Source organism: Jatropha curcas, chromosome 2, assembly GCF_041381405.1.
Source record: "Jatropha curcas cultivar XTBG-Jc1 chromosome 2, XTBG_Jcur_1.0, whole genome shotgun sequence".
In the NCBI taxonomy this organism is placed as follows: domain Eukaryota; kingdom Viridiplantae; phylum Streptophyta; class Magnoliopsida; order Malpighiales; family Euphorbiaceae; genus Jatropha; species Jatropha curcas.
The window spans coordinates 29,073,285-29,100,712 of record NC_143152.1 but is presented as its reverse complement, the minus strand read 5'-3'; the positions used below and the strand labels follow the sequence as shown (position 1 = coordinate 29,100,712).

The following is a 27,428-nucleotide window of genomic DNA, read 5'->3' as shown; positions in this document are numbered from 1 at the left end:
CTAGGAGGAGACTCCTGGTCTCTGCTTCTGGGTTAATTGAAGGGGACGACAGGTGGAATGCAGATACAGATTTATCTGTAGTACGCAGGGGTTGCCATGTATCTGAGGGTTTTCTGCAGAAGGTGGAGAGGCAGAAGACAGATGATGCTGTACATAAGATCATATGTCTTCGGAGAATTAAATAATTTATGTATTTAATTGGGTTGTCAGTCGTATACCGTTGGTATACGTATTTGTATTTATGTATTTATAGAAATAAATTCAAAGAAATGAAATTTCTATTTAAAAGAAATTACCCATCTCGCTGAGGAACGAAGTCGAGAGGATACTCTTGAGACGCGTCTTGGAAGAGAAAGACGCGGTCGTTCAGGAGTTGTCGTCTTGGGTGGATCTCTACGAACACTCATTTCGTCAGTACGACGAACCAGTCTCCCTGGGTGATGTAGAGAATATCATCAGCAGGGTCGTTAAGTTAGTTACTGGACAGGGTATCTCTTGGAGGATATCAATTAACCCCAGAAACAGAGATTATTTCATATGGGCCAGGCATCTGGGTTTCTATTGGTGTAATCATATATCTAGGAGGAGACTCCTGGTCTCTGCTTCTGGGTTAATTGAAGGGGACGACAGGTGGAATGCAGATACAGAGTTATCTGCAATTAACCCCAGAAACAGAGATTATTTCATATGGGCCAGGCATCTGGGTTTCTATTGGTGTAATCATATATCTAGGAGGAGACTCCTGGTCTCTGCTTCTGGGTTAATTGAAGGGGACGACAGGTGGAATGCAGATACAGAGTTATCTGTAGTACGCAGGGGTTGCCATGTATCTGAGGGTTTTCTGCAGAAGGTGGAGAGGGAGAAGACAGATGATGCTGTACATAAGATCATATGTCTTCGGAGAATTAAATAATTTATGTATTTAATTGGGTTGTCAGTCGTATACCGTTGGTATACGTATTTGCTATGTTGTTATCCAAATGGAAAGCAGATTACGTGTTTTCCATTTAAAAAAGGCGGGAGTTATGAAAGGGGAATATTCCCTTTTATAAGTCACGTGGGAGGAATCAGTTGGAGTGTATTTTTCATAAAGAGAGTGTAAGGTGTGAAGAAGAGTAACTTCCATAGACAGTCTTGTTAAATGGAAGTTTACCAGAAATTACCCATCTCGCTGAGGAACGAAGTCGAGAGGATACTCTTGAGACACGTCTTGGAAGAGAAAGACGCGGTCGTTCAGGAGTTGTCGTCTTGGGTGGATCTCTACGAACACTCATTTCGTCAGTACGACGAACCAGTCTCCCTGGGTGATGTAGAGAATATCATCAGCAGGGTCGTTAAGTTAGTTACTGGACAGGGTATCTCTTGGAGGATATCAATTAACCCCAGAAACAGAGATTATTTCATATGGGCCAGGCATCTGGGTTTCTATTGGTGTAATCATATATCTAGGAGGAGACTCCTGGTCTCTGCTTCTGGGTTAATTGAAGGGGACGACAGGTGGAATGCAGATACAGAGTTATCTGTAGTACGCAGGGGTTGCCATGTATCTGAGGGTTTTCTGCAGAAGGTGGAGAGGGAGAAGACAGATGATGCTGTACATAAGATCATATGTCTTCGGAGAATTAAATAATTTATGTATTTAATTGGGTTGTCAGTCGTATACCGTTGGTATACGTATTTGTATTTATGTATTTATAGAAATAAATTCAAAGAAATGAAATTTCTATTTAAAAGGAAATTATCAGGTGAGGTCAGTCGTACGACAATAGGAAAATCATAGGTCGAGGGGTTTATTTCATTAAAATTGAATATTCTTATATCTCATTTAATTTGAATATATGAAAATTAAAAAAAAATCAATAACTAATTATATATATCAGTTGAATTACAATACTTTACCTATAATAATTAATTGTGCTAATTAATTATTTCAATTCATTACTCGAGAATTTCAAAAAGAGAGTATAATTTTACCTTTCATCATTTCATCAAAATTACAAGAGTAAAATATTTAAATTAAAGCAACACAAATATAAATTATAATTATTTTCTCAAAAATTAAATTCAATTGAATTAAAAAATAGAAAATTATACAATTTGCACATTGCACGGACAGTAATAATGGAGAATATATTGAGGAATAAATTGAGCAATATTCCCATTTCATATAAAAATTTTGTTTATAGAAAATTAGTAATAATGGAGAATATATTTCAAGGAGAGATAATTTATTAAGTACGGCAACAAGCCTATGGGATAATCCCCATCAATCAAATAAACAATAAACATGCAAGAATATGTTATCACGTTCTTATTCCTTGAGACGAAACGAAATCAAGAATATTTTGACTCAATGGACTGTGTTTTTAGAAGGTAAATAGAATAATAGAATAGCATAAAGCAAAGAGAAGAAGAGCAACGTTTCGTTTGACCGTTTCTAGCCGTTCATTTATATTGCACGTGCAGCTTTCATTCGTGGTTTTCTAATGAGTGCGCGTAGTTTTTGTCCCCACTCACTACCGTTACAGAATCGAACGCGGGTTCCTTCTTATCCCCCCCCCTTTATTCCTCAAATAGCTATGCTGCGTTTGGGGGATGGAGAAAGTAAAAGAAGGATGTAAAAAAAATAATATTATTTATTTTACTCCTTTATTTTGCATTTTTTTATTTGAATTGGTGTGGAGAAAGAGTATAAAATAATTTTATTTTTATTATCATGTATATAGATAGTAACTGTTCACGCTTTATTTGTCATTTTAACTCCATCTTCAAAGAAAACTATACAATAGCAAATGAGTTTATTTTACACTCTTTATGAATTTATTCAATAAAATAAATTATTTTGATAGCTGTTATATATTTTAATAGTATTTAACTGTTTTATAAGAAAACATAAAAGCTATATATTATATGCCTAAATTTATATAAGACGCTATTTTAGTCTTTAAAAACTAATCTAAATGATATATTATCTTTATTCCATAATACTTATTACATTTAAAATTTCACATTTTTTGAGAAAATCATTAAATTTGTCTAAGTTATAATAAATTATTGAGTAAATTGACTATATTACATTAATTTAATACTAATTCTCTAAGAAAATTATTAAATTAAAATAATAATTATTGGTAATATACAAAAGGTAAACGTGGAAAAAATATTTATTACTCCTTGAAATCACAAATGTGACAAATATTTTGGAATAAACTATCTTCTCAAATGTGACAATTATTATGTAAGGGAGGTAGTATTACTGAACACTATAAAATATAATATCTCCGTCCAAAAAAAATAGTTTACTCTCTATTTTTACACAAATAAAGATAATTTTATTCATATAACTTTTCTATTATATCTATTTTAAATAACACATAAGTATTGAAATAATAATTAATAATTAACAATTAATAAAGGTTATTAAAAATAAGATATTTTAATAAAAATATAATAGACAATTTAATGGAATACCTTTATTATAATAAGTTAATATTAAATTCTAAGTGATTTTCATTATCTATTTTCCATCCGCTCTTATTTTACGTTCATCCAAACAAAGTATTAAAACAATGAAATCTAAAATCTCGATGTCATACATCCCACATCTACCGACGCGGTGCACGCGCTCTCTGTCTCTCTTCACCGTCAACAACGACAAAAACCTAATTCCTCATTACGCTATCTCTTTCTGTTTCAGTTTCGGTTTCGGTTTCGGTTTCTCTTTCTCTCATTTTCTTCTGTTACAGCTACAAGAAAGCCTCTCTTTACTTTCTGTAGGAAGCTTCTTGTTTTGATTTTTAATCGAATTTTAAATAATTGTCTTTTAGATTTTGTTAGCTTCCGAGCGGCAACCATGCTGACCCAGATGAAACGACATCGCATAGGCTATGCTTTGGCCCCTAAGAAAGTGCAGAGCTTTATCCAGCCTTCCCTCATTAGCCATGCGAATAACCATAACATCGATCTGATCCCTATTGATCCTTCTCAATCCCTAGTTGAACAAGGGCCATTCGATTGCATCATCCACAAATTGTATGGTCCAGATTGGAAGTTGCAATTAGAGCGATTCTCTTTGGAAAACCCTAATGTACCGATTATTGATTCTCCTGATTCAATCGAGAGGCTACATAATCGGATTTCTATGCTTGAAGTGGTGAATCGGTTAAACATCCCTAGAAGAAGTCAAGTTTTGGAGGTGCCTAAACAGGTTGTTGTTTCGGATTCAGAGAATTTGAAGGGAAATGGATTAATTGGGGATTTAGGGTTTCCTTTGGTGGCAAAACCATTAGTGGCTGACGGAAGTGCAAAATCGCACAAAATGTATCAAATTTTTGATACTGAAGGATTAAAGAGGCTAGATGCACCCATTATCTTGCAGAATTTTGTGAACCACGGTGGGGTTATTTTCAAAGTCTATGTGGCTGGTGACCATGTGCAATGTGTAAAGAGGAAATCTTTGCCAGATATATCACAGGAGAAATTGGCCACTTTGAAGGGTGCTTTATCATTTTCCCAAATATCGAATTTGACTGCTAGAGGGAAGAATTCTGGCAATAGTGGTGTAGTTGATCTTGACGAAGTGGAAATGCCTCCAATAGGATTTGTGGAAGAGATAGCCAAGGCAATGAGGGAGGAAACAGGGCTTAATTTGTTCAATTTTGATGTTATTAGGGATGCTAAAGATGGGAATAGATATCTCGTCATTGATATAAACTATTTTCCAGGCTATGCAAAGATGCCAAACTATGAGTCCATTTTGACAGATTTTTTCTTGGATCTTGTGGGCAACAAGAACAGTAAAGAAGTGCTTGCTGGAAACATTCAGGAGACACAGCAAGCAAGCAATATTGGTGTTCAGTAAGGAAACAATGATTGAGTTTGTTCGGCTAATTGGGTTCGGAAGTTTGGATGTCTCCTTGGTTGAAACGATTCTGTCATCTGCTGCCTTTGAAAAGCCTGCTTGGCATTCGTGCTTATTTTGTATATCCTGCCTATCTGCCAAACATAGGTACTTTTTAAATACTTGCAGTTTCAGGAAGGCCAGAGTTTGAGGGGAAAAATCTGTTGCCATAGTTTTTCTAACCTTGTGGTTCTGTGGGGAAATGTTGGAACTTTGATGCAAATTATCATTTCTTCCATATTTTCCATTTTCCTTACTTTAGTTGTCATCTATTGACTTTTCCTTTGAATATCAATCTTAACTGATGCTGCTTGTTTGTTTTCTTATTCTTTAATCTCCTTGAAATCAATGATGGAGAAATGACCTTCTAGACATTTTATAGTTTAATACTAGTCAGCTGATTAGTTTTCCAGAAATTATTTTCGTATGATGATCAATTGTCCGAATCATTTGGTGGTTGAGATTCTAGTTTATGTAGTGGCTGCTTCCTGGTTTTCCTGACTTGTAACATTATTTAAATTTGTGTCTCTTTTTGGCACTTGTATTTGAAATAAAAATTCAGAATCTGCAATTCACGATTCATGGGGCTCTCACCTTCTTTATTTATCTTTTGGAAGATGTGCTTTTTGATAAAGGCCATGGCGTATGCGTATATGTTGTTATATTGAACTGAGAGCTACACGTGGCATCATATTAAATATGTCACTACTATTGTGGAGTGGAACAATGACATAAATCATATTCTTCATATACTATTTACTTGCATTATTTATCACTTTCAACTCGTGGCACTTGTGTATTATATGTGATCAATTCGCGATTCATGGGGCCCTCACCTTCTATATGTCTCTTTTGGAAGATGCACTTTTTGATAAAAGGCCATCTACCGTATCTATATATGTCGTTATGTCAGTTGCATGTTACACATGGCATCATATTAAAAATGTTACTACAATTGAGGAGTAGAACAATGACATAAATCATTCTTCATATGCTACTTGCTTGCATTGTTTATCACTTTCAACTCTTGGCACTTGTTTGTTATATGTGCTCTTGTCGCTTAATACATTACAGTACGTTTGGTAAGTTCATAGGCAACTGAGTAGGTTTATGTAATGTGATATTTGTGGATACTCAAGAAGTGCCATGGAATTAGTTTTCTAGAAATTCATTTTCATGTGATAATCTATTGTCATAATCTTTTGGTGTAAGGGCGCTGCGACATCCAACTCAAATTAAATATATATATATATATATATATATATATATATATATATATATATATATATATATAAGTTGGGGAAAAAATTTGGAAATTCTTATTATATGGGAAATTTAGTTTTTTACCCAATTGACCCCACTGAAAAACCATTAGAAACTCCATTGTGTGGGGTTGATTTTGGGATTTTGTCTGAAGTTTCATTAGGTCAAAATATCTAATTTGAAAACGTTATAACCTTATCTAAAGATTAAGATATATAAATATATGAAAATATTTTATACAATTTTATAAATCTTATTTTCATTCCTTTAAATAGTATACATCTAATTTTTCAAGATTATTGATAGGTTAGAAACTATTTTATGGCATCTAATTAGTTATAATTCATTAAAGTTCTCCTGACTTTGTTACAATTAAAAAGTGTATGATATTAATATTAACAGTATTATTGATTTACTACTACTATTACTATTTATTTAATTTTGATTTTTTAGAGTAGGATATATGTTTAAACTGCTATTGGTAAATTATTAGTGATAAATTATTGAACTAATGGCCACACTAGAAAACATTTATAGCTCTGCCATTGATTTGGCGGTTGAGATTCTAATTTATGTAATGGACGCTTCCTGATTTTTCTTACTTGCAACATTTTTGAATTTTGAGTTATTATTTAATTTTGTGTCTCTATTTAGCACTTGTTGTTTGAAATAAAAATTAAGAATCTGCAATTCGTGAATCATGGAGCCATCACGCTTGATATTTCTCTTTTGGACGATGCGCTTTTTGATAAAGGCCATCTACTGTGTATCTGTATATGTCATTATGTTGTTGAATTGCGTGCTACACATGGCATAATATTAAATATGTTACTAGAATGGTGGAGTAGAAAAATGACATAAATCCATTCTTCATTTACAACTTGTTTGCATTATTTGTCACTTTCAACTTGTGGCACTTGTATATTATATGCACTGGATTTGCAATTTATGGGGCCCTCACCTTCTACTTTTCTCTTTTGGAACACTTTTTGATAAAAAGGCCATCTACCATATTTGTATATGTCATTGTGTTGAATTGCATGCTACACGAGCATTATATTAAATATGTCGCTGCAATTGTGGAGTTGAGCAATGACATAAATCATATTACTCATATACTACTTGCTTGCATTATTTATCACTTCCAACTCCTGGCACTTATATATTATATGCTCTCTTGTCAATAAATACATTATAGAATATTTGGTAAATTCATAAGCGATTGAGTATGTTTATGCGATATGGTATTTTTATATACCCAAGAAGTTCCATGGGATTAGTTTTCCAGAAAATCATTTTCATCTGATAATCAATTGTCCTAATCATTTGGTGGTTGAGATTCTAAATTGTGTATGTAATATATGCTTCCTGATTTTGCTTGTAACATTTTGAACTTGGAATAATTATTCAAGTCTCTCGTTTTGGCACTTGTTATTCAAAATAAAATTTCAGAATTTGCATTTCGCGAGACATGGGGTCCTCACCTTCTATGTTTCTCTTTTCGAAGATGTATTTTTGATAAAAGGCCATCTACCGTGTATCTGTATATGGCAGTTATGTTAAATGGCGTGCTACATGTGGCATCATATTGAATATGTTACTACGATTGTGGAGTAGGACAATGACATAAATCATATACTAAATATAATAGTGTTATTTATCACTTCCAACTGCTGCCACTCGTGTATCATATGCGCTCTTGTGGATGAATACACTATAGAACATTTGATAAGTTCGCAGTTGAGTAGGTTCATGTAATGCGTTTTTTATATAATACTCAAGAAAGTGTCATGGGATTCAATATTTAGCTTGTTTCTCAACGATTATGTATGTTGTTGAATGATTCATTTGCATGTATTGGTGTCTCTGTTGTCTCTGTAAATAGTTGTAGAATTAATGGTTTTTGTCTACTGCATATGAAGAGAGGGTGTTTTCCATTGGTCAAGATCTGGATTCCTTTAAACTCTTTGGATATGTTTTCAAAATAAGTGTTTTCGCTGTGTATATGCTATGAATCTAGAAAAAAGTGGGTGCAGTATTAAAAGTGTTGCCTAGATTTCATGCTTATATTATATAGGCAAGTTTTGTCTGCTATATTGGAAAAAACTTTTGTTTTCATTAGTCTGGAGTCAGTTGGACTCTTTGTACAGTTTCAAACAAGTATTTAATCTGTGTTTTCGGTCAATATAGAACAAGGCTGTCTGTCGGTAAGTGTTGCTCTTACTATGTGATATTGGTTTGGTTGCCCAGGGTTGGACATATTCATGAATTGATCTTTATTTTTTGGACAAACCTGAAATTTTGACAGGTGGCTGACTGATCTCTTCTCACTTCCCTCTTCCAACAAAAAGAGAAAATATATGTTGTATGATATTTGGTACTAATTGATGATGTTTTGGAATAGTAAAAACAACTCCGCCGGAGGAAAGTGAAGTTGGGCTTTTGCCTTACATTGCTTTGTTTGTTTGGGATGGTTCTGTGATGCTTTATATTTTCTTTTTTTCTTTTCGCCATCAGGTTGGTCAGTTTTTAAGGCTAGCTAGTTAGGATAAACAAGGGGCGTTTTTTTTGTTCTCATTGGTTTTTATGTTTTCATATATATAAAACTTTTCGGCTACTTCTGAAAACATAATTGAAAGGTGCACTATTTCACCAACAGTTGTTAGAGAACATATCTGGAATTTATCATGAAATTCCCACACAAAATGTTTATCTCTTTTCATAACGCCCTCACAGGTTCCTCTAATAGCTCACTCCATTGCATTGTGCACCACAGAAGAAGCACATAACACAAGGAACTCGTCATTTTATTGTTAAGTCATCTGGAATTTTGTTGACTAGTGTGCAAAATGAGAATTTCTACCGGAATTTGGTAAGGAAGGTTTCAAAAATTTTAGGCAAGGATACATTGTAAATGATTAGTAATATTTAAGAGGTTCAAATGAATATCTATTAGATGATTAGAATGATGCTTTTAGAATGGCTAGGATGCCCTTTTTACATTTGCATCACTAAAACTGGAAAAAAAAAAAGTGATTGACATAAAGAACAATAGAATGATAGTAGTTAGGTGGTTCTAGTATTTTCCCATGTGAATTATTCGAATTTACCAAATGCACTCATAAAATATATGCAAGAAGATATTAATACAAAGGTTTATCATGAGTCGGAAGCATTGTTTGCAATGGTGTAGAAATTGGGACACCATGATACTATTAGAAGTGAAGTGAAATTGGACAATGACGATGAGTTATTGAGCTTTCTATTTCAGTGATCCTGTCCTATGAGTTATTGAAAATTCTTGGATTTTAGAAGAATTTGATTGAGGCTGCTTCATGGGTAGCTTGTCTTTGTTTATTGTATTTGCTTGGGGTCCAAGGTCTGCTGCTTTCGATTTATTAATGTAGATGGCAATTCCTTTTGATCTACAGGTGTAATGTTTTCAAAGGAAGGATATGGTTCAAAGATTGAATTTCCAGAAACTGTAAAATTATTGAATTTAGTGGATGGATCAAAACACAGCGATTCTTTTATTCAGAAGTTTTATTTTTCTTGTTTTTTCGCCCCATTTCTTTTTTATGCTAGAAAAACTTGTCTTGATGCTGGAGATTATAAATTCTTTTGGCAGTCCTTATGATATGAGAATTTTATTTTTAAAGAAAATTGACAATGATAATTATAATATGGGTACATCATATTGGAATTTTCTATTCGAAGATGTTTTGGTAGAAGTAGAAGAGATATTGGCTGAATTAATCGAATTGACCGAACCACCCTTAGTTAGAAGAGATTAATCTTCCCAATGGGCAAGATTACTGTACAAAATAATTTTTCTGTATCAATAAAGAGAGTGGTTTCTGCCATTAGATATGTAGCTTGTAATAATAACCATCGGATTAAATTATTAATCAACAACTGGTTAATGGTTACACATGTGAATTTATTTATTTTTTTATTTTCTCATAAATTATAGCTTTTTTATTTAAAATAATTTGTAGAAAAGGGCTTGATCCTTCTCTTTATATTTCTACCGTTTGGATTGAAGAATCATACATTTGCTGAATGTTAGTATTCAAAATCGAGGAGAATTGTAATCTGAAAAGGACTCCAATGGAGTTTGCAACAGCACAAGCAAATTAAATGGGAGTGTCGACTTCAGCACATGCACATTCTTGCGAACGGTATACAAATATAGACATTGAATTGTTGAAGAGAACTATTTTCTTTTTGTTTAAATTTCAACTTTTTTGTCCACCAAAAAATGTCATAGCACTCTAAGTTAGCCTCACAAGAAACCAGCAACGAGTTTTTGACTAACCGATTCTATAACTCAGTTGCCTGCAACAACACCAATAAGCTGGATTTCAAAAGACTTGATCTTAGTTCACCAGTATCACCATTAACGATTCATGCATCTATTAATAATGCTACTAGTACCACGGCCAATTCAAGTAGCAGTTCAAACTCCTCTGGTTCATTTTCCAACAGCAAAAACAGCAATAGTTATACTCAACTGGCCAAAAGCCTGAAAATCACTCCGGTGAAGAGAAAAGTGAAAGGACATATTTAGGTTATAAAAGGGAAGCAACTGGATAGGATTAGAATCAATTTTAAAAATATCAATTTAGTTAAAAAAGAAAATCTAATTTAATCAGTAAAACAGCCCACAATTGTAGGTTAACATAAAATTTCAGAACTCTCTTTTTCCATGTCTAAATTTATTGCTTCTGTACCGATTTCTGTACAGTAGTAAAAGCCTTTCTGAATACTAACAATTTCTTTTTCGATATGGATCTTAATATCTGCAGAAATGCCATAAATTTATGGATTCAATGTTCTTTTTTATACTGTGAGAATAGTGGATTGTTTAGGATATAAAACCAATTTTCGTATAGAATGGTAATAAAAATCTATCTATACGTACGTTGAAGGAAAGTAGTTATGGTAAAATATAAAGAGGAAATCTAACAAAAGCTGCAAAAGTTTGCATTTTTTTCATAACAAACAATTGTGAATCCTTAGGTTGGAATAAATGGATAATTGGCAAGGTAGGTAGGTTAGTTGTTTTTTAAAGGTCAACAGAAAACCTAATATCTCATGGATTCTTTTTCTTCAGCAAGGTTGGATCTTCTCTCTCAATGTCTATTTTCATTTTTTATATAATAAATTTTTTAAAGGGAAGAGAAGTTTATTTTTGTTTTTTTTTTTTTCAAATGGAGGTCAAATAGGTTGAAATATTATCGTGAGTTACATAATACGAGAGATTGGTTTATAGAGAACTCGAACTCAGATAGGTTTCACTCTGTATATCTTTAAAATCAAGCTTTATTTTCTGTTCGTCTCCTATTAAATTTAATGACTTGAAACTACTAATTAAGCTTGCTTATAACAATATTTTCAAAGGTATTAATTCTAGAAAAGCAGATCATTGGATGATAATATATATATATATATATATAAAGAGGAACCTTTTAGGTTTACAAATCTTGAGTTTCTTTTTATTTTTTTCTTCATTTTAATTACTTGTATGTAAAGGAAATGTTCTGTACCTAATTAGTAACAAATAGTCTTGACTTTTTGATATCAAAATGGCAAAATACAAGTAGTAAACTATCTCTTAGTTAATTAACGAAGTATTATTTTCACTTTAAGACTTTATGTGTATATATGTATTTAATGGAGAGGCAGTCTCCAAAGTCAACATCAGAGAAAGACATAATCCAAACATAGTAGAAAACACTCTACCTATGTCTTGGCTTCCACATTCAGAAAAATTAATATTTGACATGTGAATTTAACCTTGCTCTTTCTATTTTTTTTTTTTTTTTCAAAAGTCAAACCATCTTCTAACTTAACAACATTATATCTGTCTTTTTCATTTTTCAATTTCGTGTTCTAAACTATCTTCAACTAACTTCTTTTTTATTCGCATTTGCATTTTTATATCTCGCAATTTCGATTTTTCTATCTTATATTGTAATGTAGAAAGTTCATATCACATCCTTACATTAATTTTGGTGGCGCATTAATAGGGAGAAAATTGTTGAAATTAGAGTAATTAAGGAGTACTTATTATAATTTAAGTGATTTAATTGTTGTCTTAATCACTGTATTGGAGTATTAAAATAAAATTATAGATGAAATTGACACACATTGATAATATGACAAATATATTAAATTGCATGTATAAAAAAAATCAAATGAGAAAAAAAAAAAAAAAGTTTACATGAACAATATATTGTTTTGTGCTGTACTAAATTTACATAAATATGGCAACAATGCCTTGTATACTTGTTTGTGGACTATTATTATTATCATTTCTATAAAACCTATTTAATTTAATCCACAATAAAATAGAAATAAAACCTTATAATTACTCATACTGTGCTTAAACCATGAATGTTACTCTGACATTGGCCATAGCTGAGAAGATGCTTGGCTGCAAAACAAATACATTAATTAATTAGTTCATGCTCAGTCAATAATTGAATAAAAAATAAAATCAGTAAATTAATTATACTTACTCCATTATATCTCTCCAGTAATTCTCACTTGCCTCGTCATCCATAAGATCTCCCCAAGCTTCAAATGTGGTAGAAGTAGAAGAAGGATTGGAAATATCATTTGGGTTTTGGTTGAATGCTGTTGGATTGCAGGTATCAGGTGAGGTTGCAGAAATCAGTGGAGGAAGATCAATTTCTGGGTTTGACATTTGAATAATACCACATGAAGGCCCCAATTCGCCGTTATTATTATTATTAACATCGCTGCCCATTTTCGAGTGATCATTACTTAACGGTAGTTGATGATGATGATGATGATGATAATCTTGAGTTTCCAATAAACTTGGAATACTAGGTAAAAAACTAGGTTGTCCATTGCTAGCTAGAAGTCCTTCTAACTGAGAGCTCGTTCGTAGATATTGATAAATATTGTTGGTATTATTAATATTTGCTGATAAAGATTCCATGTTCGGAAGTGGGCTAGTGTTTAGCGCTTGAAGCAAGTTCAAGAGCTGGAGTTTGGCTAGCGGTGTAGGATCTGCCCATGGGACATTATTGATCATGAGATTGCTCAAGTTCGCAGCAGCTAGCAACTGTGGAAGATTTGAGAGGAGGTTTAGATGATCAGTTCTTGGCCTGTGGGTAACTGGGTCTATTCCCATTTGGAGAAGCTTTTTCTTTAGATGGGTATTCCAAAAATTCTTTATTTCATTATCTGTTCTTCCTGGCAAATTTTGTGCTATTGCTGACCACCTGCAATAAGAGGAGAAAAGAACAAAAAAGAACATTAGCATATGAAAAATTGGGAGCTAGTAGAATAATAGCACTCAATTATTCTTTCTCATAATATAGAAAGTTAGAAATTTTTGCAAAAACAATGGATTAATAGAATGCCATCTCATAATAAAAAAAGTTAGAGAGTTTCAAATTCTAATATCCTTCGTATTAATTTGGTAAAATGAAATAGTGATATAAAGGTGTAGCTAATATATAGAAATTTTATACTAGTACATAGATATAATTAAAGAAATCAGAAGTTGAAACCTTGATGGCTCTCTTTTCTTTTTTGGAAAAAAAATTTTAAAATAGAAGGAGAAGGAAGAAGAATAAATTATATTATATACTTGTTTCCAAGAACAGCATGGAGGTTGATGATAATTTGCTCTTCTTCTTCAGAGAACTTTCCTCTTTTAATATCAGGTCTAAGATAATTAGTCCACCTAAGCCTGCAACTCTTTCCACACCTATTTAACCCAGCAAGCTTTGGAAGAGCTCTCCAACTTCCATGGCCATTTTCTTGAATAAATTCAATAAGCTTCTTATCTTCTTCTGGTGTCCAGGGTCCTTTCTTTAGGCCATTCTCATCCTCAGATGGTGATTTCCCCATCATTGATCGATAACTGCACGAAAAAATGAGTTGAAGGACATGTTTTAAAGCTTCCTTGATCAGAAACTAAAGAAAGAAATTAAGAAATCAGTCCAAACCTTAATCAGAACAGAAGAACTGGAGTAATTAAGATGGAGCCGAGGGGAAGAAAGGCAGGATTATTGTTAGTTTCTCTCGAAGAAAAGCAGGGAGAAGCTTTAGCTATATATAGCGAGTGAGTTTGTTTCTGGAAATATAGAAACAGTATAAGATAAAAGGATTTATTTCTTGATGATTGGATGTCGCCTTTTCTATATTTTTGAATTTCCAAATATATCCCCATTGCAAAAAGGCCAACTTCTATATGAGCATCGTTGAATTTAATTAGACTTCTAATACTATATATAATAATAATATTAACTTACGGCTTTATGATAAGACGTGAAAAATTCAAATTTCACTTAAAATGTTATTTTTCTAAGAAAATTTAAATGATTAAGCTTACTATATTACAAAATTTGAAATATTATAATTAAGAGATAATTAATAAGTGCTCTCTAAGTGATTGAGTATTGGTTTTTTTTATTTATTTTTATATCATTCCATTCTAATTTTAAATAAACCAATCTCAATTGAATGTTTATATTATCTTTTATGTTTCCTCAAAAAGAAGAAAAAAAAAATCCTTTATAAGAATTATTAGTACATTCATCAAGAAATGCAAAAATATTATCAGAACGACTTATATATAGGGAAAGATTACTATCATAAAACGACTTATATTTGTAATGAAAGGAAATATAAAACAAAAACAAACTAAGAAGTATATCTTAAGAAAAGATACAGAGTTGAATGTAGAAGATAGAATTATAAGAGTATACGCAAGATATTTGTTCACTTTAGGCAATTCATTCAACTCGAGCCTCTTTAAGATATCTTCATGGTTTTATTTTTGAACCTTCGATGTTGAACTTTTTTTTCAATTCAAAACGCATTACACTTATGTAGATCACTCAACTACTGAATTATCTGATGTGAAATTTACCTGAATCTATACTTACCCGATAATATATATATAACAAATTATTCATATATATACATATAAAATTATACTTGTATAGAAAATGTATAACTATTACTAAACTTGGAAAATATTAAACCTAAGGTTTCAAAATTTTTATCAAGGATGAAATTAGATAATACTTAAAAAAGAGTGACTTTGATTCTATACGTGCTTCATGAAGTGGGGTATTTTGGGGCAACCAACCAAAATATTCAACTTAAAATATAATATCTACGTATACTTGTGTGTTAAAGAAGGCAAATAAGTGCTAGGGCTGCCACCTTCGTACACTTTAAGCTAATAGGTTGACACATCAGCAATTAAGTTACACCAATATTAAGGTTAGGTTTTACACGTGGCATATAATAATAGGGTCAAATATCTAATTTTCTTGAATCAAATAGAGAAGAAACCTCCTTAATAACCAGTATTAAATTTTAATTTCAAAGTTTATGCTAATCATATAAAACAACACGCAAAACTATTCAGTCTTAGTATGGACCCCACTAGACTCTAGCACATTTTATATATATATATATAATTTTAATAATAATAACAGTAAAATGAAATAATATATAATATTAGGATCAATTCTTACATTAGTCAAAGATGTAATATTTACTTATTAAAATAAAGGAAATTCAAAAACTAAAATCTTACTTACAATTTAATTCCAGTCTTAATAATAATAAATACGGTAGATATTAACAAAGTGGGCAAGGATTATATTTTTAAAATTTCTAATATATATTTCCCGACAAGCAGTTATATTAACTGAAATACATAATTATTTTTATAATAAATGATCATATTTGTATCACTGCCATATATGTCAAATTAGCTATTTTGGTTATATTTTCAGATTCTTTTAATTATTCATGCTTATGGTACTAGCTATATATATTTGCTATCAAGTGACAAGTGGCAATAATATGTTATATGTCAAGTGACTATATATATTAAGTTCATTAATTTAGAAATGGGGAAAAAAATTTTGAGATAGTCAAATTTAGAAATGGAAAAAATATTCTTAAAAACTTTAATTTTATATATATGAGAAAATAAAGAATTCTAAATCTGTGGAGTAGTGCAGTCATGAGGATAAAAGCTTATCTTCCTCGTAAATTAAAATTATAAAATTACAAATTACAAATGAAATTAACGTTAGACATGTTGAATATCATTACGCTCTTAAATTACTGTAATAAATAAATGGGATTAACACGAGTGGAAAAAATTTATATTTTTTAAATAAAATATTAAATATTCAATATTTACGGATGGAGAAAATTCTTACTAAAAATGCTCCGACGCGAAGGCTCTAAACGTAGCTAAATGTTACAAGAAAAAAAAAAAAAAAGTTGAAAAGTGTGTAGAAATATAATGATTGTGTTTACTGTTTCGGCGACGGCTTTATAGAGCAAGCAAAAAATTTCATCAGTTCCATTTAAGAAAAGAAAACTCGTTGTATTAAAATCATTGGCTAGCTTGACCAAACCAGAACAACCTTTTCATGTTCTTAAAGTCGGATCATATATATCATATATAACGTTAATTTTACAGATTATTTTGAAATTAATAGGACTGTAAATTAAATTCATTTTTATTTAAATAATAAACAGATTTTTCTGACTTATTTATTTTCTAGCAATTAAATTATTTTCATCATTTTGACTCGATTATACTATAATAATCGATTTTATTTGAAAAGAAGACAAAAGAAAATATTGGAAGAAGAAAATATTGAAATTTATTTTATATCTGGCAATATTATTTTCTCAATTCATTCATAATTTTTTCCTCCAATTTAGAGAAATTCTAATTATATATGTAAATTTGGGAGGAAAGTAGTGAATATTTTCTCACCCTGAAAGAGAAAATCCTTTTTCTTGATATTTTCTTTCTTCCAAAAAACTTTTCTTTCCCAAACAAAGGAGAAAAGAACATGGACCATCTAAAATGCCGCCAAGAAAAAAAATTACATTGACTTTGATCTTCAAATTGTAACATCATCCTCATACCAAAAAAAAAAAAAAAAAAAAAAAAAAAAAAAAAAAAAGGAAACCATTGTTGTTTTTCTTTGGTCATATTCATTTATAACAATATAAAATGTATATAACCAACTAATCCTACTCGAGGGTTGCCATTGCACAGTTCATCTTCCCTTTACCAAACAAACCTTTTAATATTTAGCATCTCTTAATTTTCTTTTTTCTTATTATTCTTTCACTGTATTTTACTTTTACTTGCAACATTTTGTTATCAACCAAACATAAACATGACCTGTTGCATGCATATATACATTCTATAGCATCACCACATGCATGCAAGTGTATGTTCAAGTTTAATTATTCAATTGCATTTTATTTATTGCAGTGTAATTTTCAGACATGGAGTTAGCAGGAAATCAAATTATTATGATTTTATTTTCTTTGGTAAATTTGTTGAAAATTATCAAAACATTCAATCTCTATATTCCACATGATCTGTGCAAAGATTTTGGAATTTATTAGTTGATCCCTCTCATTTTAACATAGAGAATTATTTTTCTATAATTTTAAATTTAATGGCCGACAAACTTATTCTTATATTAGACCGAACTTAAAACAGTTCCGGCCAATGTCGGTTTCAATTTATTATCATTTGTAGCTTATTATTACACTCAATTCTCATATATTAAATGCAAGTTGCCAAATGAGTTATTACAAAATTTCGCAAAATGCAATAATGTTAATAATACAATCTATCAAATCAATAATGTCATCATCTGAGAGAAAACAGATATACAAGATAAAATTATTGGTAAGCAGCCAATTAATATCAAATACAATTAGATTATGACGGTCAAGAAGGAGACCAAAAACACATATACTGTTGTTTAAAATAAATTTTATTTTTTGATATTGAGAAATAACGTCAACCAAAATCTCTTGTAGGTCATCTTCGTATCATTGCCTTCAACTTACGTGCAGAGATTTTCAATCACTTCTTTATATATATCATAAAGCCCTCTTTTCTTCTAATTGCCAAGTCTATCCTATTACAAAATGCATGCTTTTTTTTTTTTTTTCTTTCTAATATAAATATTTTAGGTGTGTAGAAAAATTAGAGATTTGCTTACAGAAATTTGTTATTTCAAATCTGAATACTTTCATTATTACTATTATAGAAAATGAACATCAAAGATAAATTACACTGCATAAATCATAAATAAACCATTATTAAATAAAAAAATTGAAAATTGAAATCTTTGTGCTTAGAAATGATCTTAGCAGAAGAAATTAATCTTCTGGGTACAAATGAATTTATTTTTAAATAGGACGATAAAAAAATTTTCTGCAATATTCTGAACATTGTTTTTTAAAAAATTTATTAAAATCGACACCCATTATCAAATCTCCACTATTATTTTTTTTTTAATGAAATAATCTTTATGTGTGTTGTTCTCTCGTTTTAGGAAGAATTTATGTATGATTAAAGTTTAGCGATGTATTTTTTCAATGGTCAGATTAGGATTAGTGGGTTTTATTTAATTTAATTTTTAATGTGTAAGATAATACACAAAGGGTCTCTGTTAATTGGATTACAGCAACAAATGACATCATTGGCCTCACTAGTCAAAATGGGGGTTAAAAAGGTAGTAGAACTTTGCTGGAGGTTTCCTCCAAACCTTACCTCATTATCTACATTCACAAGTCACTTAATTTGTTATTATTAATAATAATAAACAAATCAATAAGTATAGTTATTACCATTCAAAACCTTTTACCTTGTTCATATAATCTTCAATTTCAAATAAGTTATAAATAAAAAAGTCCAGCTGAAAAATTGTACCAATCTACAAGTTTTCTTGTTCAACTTAGTTTCCTTGGAGACTATCCTTGTCTACTTCCGTTGTCTGTATTTCTCTTCCTCAAGGTATTTGCTTGAAAATGGACAACATTAACTAAAGTTGTACCTTTTCAATTAATTAAAAACTGGGATTTACTAGAAGCTTCGTAGTATGTCATTTGCTCATTTTTTACCTGTTCAAGATAGTAGGTTAAAACGGGATAAGGTTGCCAAAATAGTCATTAATTAATATATAAATACTATTAATTTTGTTTATTTTCACTATTTTGACTGTATTATTCTAAAATAAAATACATAACCATTTCCTACTTTAGAACTATTATTTTTGTACCCGAAAGAATTCAACATTTCATGGCTCATTGGTCAAAACCAATTTTTATAAATATACTGAGTGCAAAGTTCATGAACTACTTGATTCTTGAAAGATTTTGTTTGTAATTATATTTTGTCGACCGTTGGTGAGGCTGCCAATTCTTTTGACATCAAACAAAAAATATATATATATAGAGAGAGAGAGAGAGAGGGAAAAAAAAAAGGAAAAATAATTTTATATGGTGCTGCTTTTAATAGATTATTAGCTTTGTTAAACAAGATTATCTAAATAAGATAATTTCGTAACGGTAAAAACTTCGTAGAGCTACAATATTTGACAAAGATGAGTGATTTTACTATAACCGAGAGGCAGAAAAAAAGAATGTAGCTAGAACTGGAAATTTATTTTAAATGTATATATAATTTAATTTATTATATTTTTTGGAGCCTACCAATAGATTTGATTGTCTGCTGTTGTTGACTATGTAAAGTAATTAATTTCTGATTATAAATGTTTTCTGTTTTATGGCTATTAGGACAACCATTTGGGTGTATATATATATATTTAATTGTATTTATATGGTTTATAATTAAGTTGCATGTTAATAAAGGATTAATTGACTGACTTTATACATTTAATAGTTTTAATTATTTAATAAGTATAACTGAAGGATCTAAATGATTAAATTAAAAATTACAAGTACCATTAGACATTTGTAGTAAATTTCATGGATTGGTTTATGTTTCCCAAATAATAATATTGATGGGCCTGGGCCAATCACAATTCAGTCCCACCATACACTCGGGCTTTCTTATATCTAATGGTTAAAGATCAAATCGTGGATCACTCACACAGAGATCATGTACTAATGAAATGGAAATACTTTGATCCATTTGAGAGATAGGCCCAAATACCTTGTGTTGAAATTGTTTAATTAGGCTGTGTAACTAAAATTTAAGTTTATGCAAAATATTTTTTGATTTGTAATGTTTTGGAATTATATTTAATTCCATTAAGCTATTAAATTATCATTTTTTTATCCATTAGGATTCTCAATACCCTGAATAATTCCGCAGTCTACACAATAAAATAATATCTCTTTTTATTCACCAGATCGACAAAAAGTTCTATAGATAAGATGATTTAAATTGAGACTTCTCACTCCTCACGTTAATAAGAAACCAACTAAATATTAATTATATAATAATTTTAAGGAATTAAATATTAACATTGTATTAAACGTGACGGGTCACGTGATAAAGTATCCCAATGTATTTAATCGCAAAATAATACTTTTTGAAAGCTAAATAATTTAACATAGTTGGAGCTTATAGATGAATTAGTAATTTTGCAAAATAATACTATATGTGATAGTAATTTGGAGCGAAATTCAAAATTAAATAATTAATTAGTATTTTTTTATAGTAAAATTTGAAATTTTATGACAAGAAAATATCTACCGATACTTGTGTAGTCTTGTTCGTTGTAAAGATGCTAGAGAACGATCCCCTGGAGTTTAGTTGCCGGCCTTAGAAATTATCACTGATGATATTAATGGGACAATAAACAAATGGCTCTTCTTTTTTGACTTATTAGCCTCCATTTAATATCTCTCCTTATCTCAGCGTTGAAAATGCTTAAATAGTATGCAGGTCGGCGAAGTCCTTCAAGAAGCACCTTAGGACTTATATTATCATGAGAGGCCAACAATCAGTAGAGACGGCGGTTGGCGTTCCGGCCGGTGAGGTATGGGAAGCTTATCGCGGTATTGAGCTTGGAAGACTCGTCGATCAACTACTCGGCGACGTTGTTGGCAAAGTTGAAGTAGTGGAAGGTGATGGAGGTGTTGGCACCATTGTCAAGCTCACATTTCCTCCTGGTAAATCTTCATTTTGTTTTCCTTTCTGCTATTTTCTAAGTAACCAAGATTCAAGTATATGCTTTCAATTTGATGATGAGATTTCTTGAAAAGACCCAAAATTTAATTAATTTGATCAGGATGTATTTCTTAATTTGATAATCCTGTTAGGAACACCTGGAATTGGTTACCTGAAGGAAATATTTAGGAAGATGGATGATGAAAACCGAGTGAAGGAAACAGAAGTAATCGAAGGAGGTTATAAAGATCTGGGTTTTGATGTTTATCGTATTCGGTTGGAGATTATTGAGAAAGATAGAGAATCAAGTATTATCAGATCCACAGTTGAGTATGAGATAGATGATACTAAACCTGAACTTGCTTCTTTTGTCACCACCAAGCCACTGGAGGTTATGGCAGAAACAATTGGGAAGTATCTTATTGAGAAGAAATCCGCTCCATAGAGCCTATTTTCTCCATTTCTCACCATTTATGAGTTTCTCATATGATGTTAATATGGAATTTCTTGATGCTTTTCTTGAAGGATTTTCGCTGTTCTATTGACAAAATAAAGTCAAATAATAGAAGTTTTCCATGCTTTTCTTTGTTAATTCGCATTAGATATATCATTAACTCATTAAGAATAATCTTATCAAGACATAATTACTATTTTATCCCTGTGTTTGGATAAAATTAATAATTGCATCCATGTATTTGGGTCAATGGAAGGGGATTGAGATTGAACCTGATACTGGAGGCGGTGGTCACAATTACAGAGATATAGGTGGAGGAGGCGATAGTGGAGGTGGTGATAATAAAGGAGGACGAGGAGGTGGTAGTGGTGAACGGTGGTCACTTGCCGTTATGTTTCTCCGGTCTTCTAAACCGCCAATTGACCATGATTGCTCTAACCACAACAAAATTTAAAAATATTAAAATGAAGGTTTTATCATGTTTGTAGGTTCTATAATAAGGTTATTTTAGCCTTTTTCACGTAAAATTAACGGAAAAGATGCAATTTTTTGGGTCCAAACCTTAGACATATTTGAATAATTTGATCAAAATACATTGAAGAAGTTACTAATTTGATCAAGATTAGGGATGAAATGGTAATTCTTCTTTTTATCAAGTAAGCTAAATATATTTGCATGAACATATCCATTCAATTTTCTTCATAACACAAACTTTCAGTGATTAAATGTCCTGAAATTCCTCCAAGAACAGTAGCAGAGTTGTAAACTAAGCAATACTAATTCCAAAAATAAAATTCTCCATCACAAAAACAATATTTCATAAACAAATTTTCATTTTTCAAAAAAGAAAAATATCAAACGAAATTAAACTAGCTTTATTTATTATAATTACAAATTTATTGCAAAAATTTTATTGATCCTAAAAAATAAGAGCACGACGTGATTTAATCGATGCCTCCGAGATCATATAAAAAGAGTTATTAACAAAAAGTTTTAGTCCTAACTAATAAAAGATTAAAGTCCTAATCAAAATGAAAATCGAATAAATAATTTTTCAATAAAAGTCATATATAGGGTAAGCAAACTTTGGAGAAAAGGCTGAAAACGAAATTATTTACTGTTTTTGTTCGGTTATTTGATTTTCGGTTTCGATTCCAATTTTCAATATATCTTCCAATTTTCTGTTTCAGTTATTTGATGGATGTTTTATATAGAGCTTCACAGGCTTCGATTTATAAGTGCGATATAATGCTAAATAGAGAAGAGATAAACTTAAAAATAAAAGGTTTTTGAAAAAAATCTATTGTTTCTTGACATTATTTACAAATTTAGCTACGAAAGCAACATGAAAATAAAGAATTCAAATAGTTGAGCTCAGTTAATTTTGGGATTAGGGTTTGGTATGACCTGCAGGGAATTGTGGTGTACAAGAAATCCAGCTTCTCAGCTGATATACTTGCCAATTTGGCGGGTCCCTTTCCTTTGGGTGTGTTCGTGTTTTTGATTCTCTATCTTGCCCCTACCTAAGAAAAAAATAAACATTTTCCATACATCTCATGTGCTTCTCTTCCTTCCTTGACTTCCTAAACATATATAATAGTAAATTGATTTTTTATTGAAATATATACAGTATATACGTATACATGTAGGTCATTGACCTAATAAAATTTCTTTTATAATCATATGTTGTAATCAACCCACGACAGGAATCTTCACAGCACAACTACCAAACAAATTCTGTGCTAAAACATTTTGTCCTTATATACGACTTTTGTACACAAGAAAACAGATAGCTTAGGTTCTCTGCATTAGAACACCACTCAAACAGAACAAGACAATATAATTGAAAAAGAAAGAAAAATATGAAAGGGCAACTTTCTCATGAGTTAGAGGTCAGTGTATCAGCAAGTGAAGCTTGGAAACTCTATAGCACACTAAAATTAGCAAAACTTGTTGAAAAAGAGCTTACTATAATCGACAAGATTGAGCTAGTTGAAGGTGATGGAGGAGTTGGGACTGTAATTGAGCTTGTATTCATACCAGGTACCATTATAATCTGCATTGCAAATAAAATTTTCTTGGTCTTGTTATTCTTTTTTGTTTTTTGGTGTAGGGGCACCAGGATTCCCAGGCTACAAAAAGAAGTTCATAAAGATAGATAACGAGAAGCGTATAAAAGTAACAGATGTGGTGGAAGGTTGATATCTGGAGTTAGGATTTACTCTGTATAGAGTTCTGTTTGAAGTAACAGAGAAAAGTGAAGATTGTTGCATTATAAAATCCACCATTGAATATGAAGTCAAGGAAGAAGCAGTAGCAAATGCTTCAATTGTCACCATCCAGCCATTAGCTGAAATTGCAGAAATTGCTAGAACTTATCTTACTAAGAACAAATCCACATCTGTGTAAGAAGCAGAGCAACAACTTAGCTTAGCTAATAAAAGAGAAGAAATCCTGTCACCGGATATCCGTTCTCCACCGCACTCCTTTCCTTTCATCTTTCATTACATTTGAATTTTTTATTATACGAAATTATGAGTAAAGTTATCATTATATTATATATTAAATTGTAAACATGAATTATATGATTATATAAACACTTCATATATAGAATATTCTTATGGGATTCATGCAGAGATCCCTGCTAACATTGTAGGTTCGGTATAGTGAACTAGTGAGAATGCATTTTTCAACTCCATTCAAATCCTTTTCTCCCAATACTCAAAAAACAAATAATAATAAAAGAACGAAAGGATAACTCTTATGTCTCTGATTCAAGAAAATTTTGCCATAAACACTTCAAAAAGAAATGATATGAATCTAAAAAATCATAAGCAAGTTGAAAACTACAGTTAAAAATAAATATCTTTTTAATATAATTCAAATTATTGAACATAAAAAATAATAAAAAATAGAAATTTCTTACAAAAATCGTATTTCGTTTCTATTTCTACATCTAACCTAACATGAAAAAAACATAGATATCAACAAAGTTTGCTCCAAGGGCAGGCCACACCTGCAAAATCATCATTTGCAGTTCCAGGCATTTGCAAGTTTTGACCAGTGAAATATCTGTCTGAATTATATCTAGTTCCCAACTTGCTTATTTCAGCAACATTTAAGAACACAACTAAGTTGTACTGTTTTCACTTTTAGATGGTAACAACTTTTGCCAGACCTAACAACCAGCTCCAATGGTTTCCAGGCTGGTCTGAGAGCTACTCAAATATCGACAATGTAAAGGGTTCAAGAGTTGGAAGAAAGAAGATGAAGAGCATAGCAAACCATAATAGACAAATAAATCAAAGGAAAGCAAAACGAAAATTTGTGGGATCTGAAATGATTGAGACTTTTAGCAAAGATTTTGATAATTCCATCAACTTGATATGGTGATAATATATGTAAAAGTAGAAGGGAAAATTTCTTACACTCAACTACACTTCCCATTTCGACAGCGAAAAGAAATTCATACAACCTGGAAATGATGTAAGGCCTTTTAGAAACACACAACCATCCAACTGCAAGTGGATAGACTATTTTACTAATCAACAGCCATGGCTTCAGAGCCACCACTGCCATCCTCCATCCCATTTTTCTGCTCTTCTGCTGCCATTCTCATCTCCTCAATCAAATTCTTCTGGTCTTCCTCTATAGTGTTTTGCAGCTCATCAACCTGCAGAAATGTTGTACACAATCACAAAGAGAGCAAAAGGAACCAAACCTATATTAATATGTGGTCTAGTGAGAATAGATAGAGCATTTTATAACTTTATTACTGTGTAAAAGTTAATACATGTAGGAACATAAATATCAATTGCATAGGTTAGTTAAGTTAAAACTAAATGCAAGAGTCATGGATCAGCACCTGTGGAAAATATAATAGAAATATGTGTGAGCTGCTAATGAACTTCTTTAAGAAAAAATTCCAGGCAGTCATACTATTGACAAATTGAGAAAAAAATCTTTTTACTGAAAGAACAAAGGAAAAAGAAAACAAAGGGGAAACCTTTTCTGAATTCCTTTCACTTCTTCTTCCTTGATGCAATGCACGCTCTTAGAAATGGTTTAAACGATGGAATGCAAGTGTGACTCATTTATGCTCCACACAAATAACACAGTAACATTAGATCATTCTTAAATTCAGATTCTAGAGGTTTCTTTTTAATTGTGTAAATATCAAAACTTCATTTTTCCAGCTTAAGTCAAAGGTACAAATGGAAAAATAAAAAAAACAATATGGCCGCTAAAAACATGAAAAAATATTTAACCAATGGAGACCTGCTACAAGGAACAAAATGCAACAAAGTCATACAGGAATAATCAGTCATAAATCAAGAGACTTTTAAAACATTTGACAAAGCATCACAACTAAAAATGACAAGAGAATAAGTGATCTTATAGGAAGTGATAAAGTCTCAGAACAGGAACTTCAAATGGCAAGAGAAAAGCAAGAAATTTATTACAAGTTCGCAAAAACTAAGTAACGACATTATAAAGCAATTCAAATTGTATGAAAACTGCCACATACCACATGCAATAATAGAGCAAACTGTTTCTTGCGAAGCTCCAGCAACCGAGAACCAGCTGTATTCTCTGCCTCCAATGCTGCAATCTCTTTCTCTAATTCCTGTATAATCTTTTGAGTCTCTGACCTAGGTGGCTGCATAGCAATCAATTTCCTGATCGCCTCACACTCCTCCTTGTGCTGCCTTTCAATTTTACTCTCCTCCAGCTGTTTCTTCAAATCCTCAATATCAGCCTGCGCCTGCCCAATCTGGCTATTTATCTCATCCATTAACTCATCAAAGTTCCCTTTCTCCCTCAAATTAGCATCAATAACAGCTTTACTCTTCAACAATGGAATTTCAAAAGTAGAAAGCTCTTGCAAGAAGGCTTTAGAAAGCCTAATACAATCATTAAAATTATCATCATCTTTCTCTACCTCGACAACAAATGAGGTGAACTTCTTTTGAAGCTTCTTTAATGGAGGTTCACCTCTTGTAGTGGTGGTGCGTGTTAGAAGTCTATGCTTTATGATTATGTCATCTTCTAGTGCACTAAATGCATAGTTTGCTGCTACAGTTTCTCCTCTACCAGAAATTTTCCTCCCTTTCAACATCTAATACAGTTCAATGTAATCTGAAATCCTGTGTAATAGAAAGAAATTCTTTAAAAAGATCCAAACCAATAAAAGTTCAAGTCTTTTATTGACAGAACCGTTGAAAATAAAGAAAAAATTTCATATGATTTAGCACAGATTTTCGACTTCAAAATAAAAGCATAAGCAACTACAAAGATGTTACCTTTCCAAGCGAAGAAGCAAGAACCCTAACGCAGATGTTACTGGGTTAACTCGGTATCAACTCGGATTTGAGTCTGGTTTTACCCTTTCCACTTTCCAGGAGTGAGCGTGAATGAAGTGCGAGATCTAAATGTCTAATGTGTGTGAACATTTCTATCCGCTATTGGGCTTTTCGAGTCCAGTTTTGTCCAAATGGATTGATTATAATTGGGCCTCACTCATTAATGCAAAAATTAACTGGTCCTTGTGCAAAGGCACTAACCGGAGCATCTTTAGCCGCATCATTTAAATGCCCACACTGACTGAGAGTGAAGTAAACTATCTAGAAAGAGTATTACAATCATGAACGGAAATACCAAAATAAGAAAAATTCTCCGTATTCGCTTGCTCGAGTAGCAAACAATCCATTTCTACTATTATTGGAGTGTGCCCATATTCTGTCTTTAGCCAACTCCAATAGCTTCTGCCAGCAATGGAGTTGACAACCTTCCTATAGCTCGACTTCTTGCCTTAACAAAATATTGTTATGCCATAT

At 31.4% G+C, this 27,428-nt stretch overlaps 4 protein-coding genes across 4 annotated transcripts; 2 read left to right on the top strand and 2 right to left on the bottom strand.

Moving 5' to 3' along the window:
* The first annotated feature begins 3,592 nt into the window (after positions 1-3,592).
* On the top strand, positions 3,593-5,226 carry ITPK1 (Inositol 1,3,4-trisphosphate 5/6-kinase family protein). The gene is given in 1 exon segment (XM_012214842.4): positions 3,593-5,226. A coding segment is annotated over 1 exon segment (1,023 nt). The 5' UTR covers positions 3,593-3,853; the 3' UTR covers positions 4,877-5,226.
* A 7,110-nt stretch (positions 5,227-12,336) lies between these two features.
* Positions 12,337-14,278, bottom strand: MYB9 (myb domain protein 9). Its single transcript, XM_020678723.3, has 4 exons — positions 14,152-14,278; positions 13,791-14,066; positions 12,688-13,419; positions 12,337-12,602 (listed from the first exon to the last, which is right to left on the bottom strand). The coding sequence occupies exons 2-4, from the start codon at positions 14,054-14,056 to the stop codon at positions 12,566-12,568; spliced, it is 1,035 nt and encodes a 344-aa protein (XP_020534382.1). The 5' UTR covers positions 14,057-14,066; positions 14,152-14,278; the 3' UTR covers positions 12,337-12,565.
* A 6,499-nt stretch (positions 14,279-20,777) lies between these two features.
* LOC105632685 (S-norcoclaurine synthase 2) lies at positions 20,778-24,225 on the top strand. The gene is given in 5 exon segments (XM_020678676.2): positions 20,778-21,139; positions 21,290-21,573; positions 21,848-21,966; positions 23,441-23,634; positions 23,705-24,225. Coding segments are annotated over 5 exon segments (1,077 nt in total). The 5' UTR covers positions 20,778-20,955; the 3' UTR covers positions 24,001-24,225.
* A 690-nt stretch (positions 24,226-24,915) lies between these two features.
* On the bottom strand, positions 24,916-27,051 carry THO7 (Tho complex subunit 7/Mft1p). Its single transcript, XM_012214841.4, has 3 exons — positions 26,895-27,051; positions 26,120-26,738; positions 24,916-25,264 (listed from the first exon to the last, which is right to left on the bottom strand). The coding sequence occupies exons 2-3, from the start codon at positions 26,708-26,710 to the stop codon at positions 25,133-25,135; spliced, it is 723 nt and encodes a 240-aa protein (XP_012070231.1). The 5' UTR covers positions 26,711-26,738; positions 26,895-27,051; the 3' UTR covers positions 24,916-25,132.
* Positions 27,052-27,428: the final 377 nt, after the last annotated feature.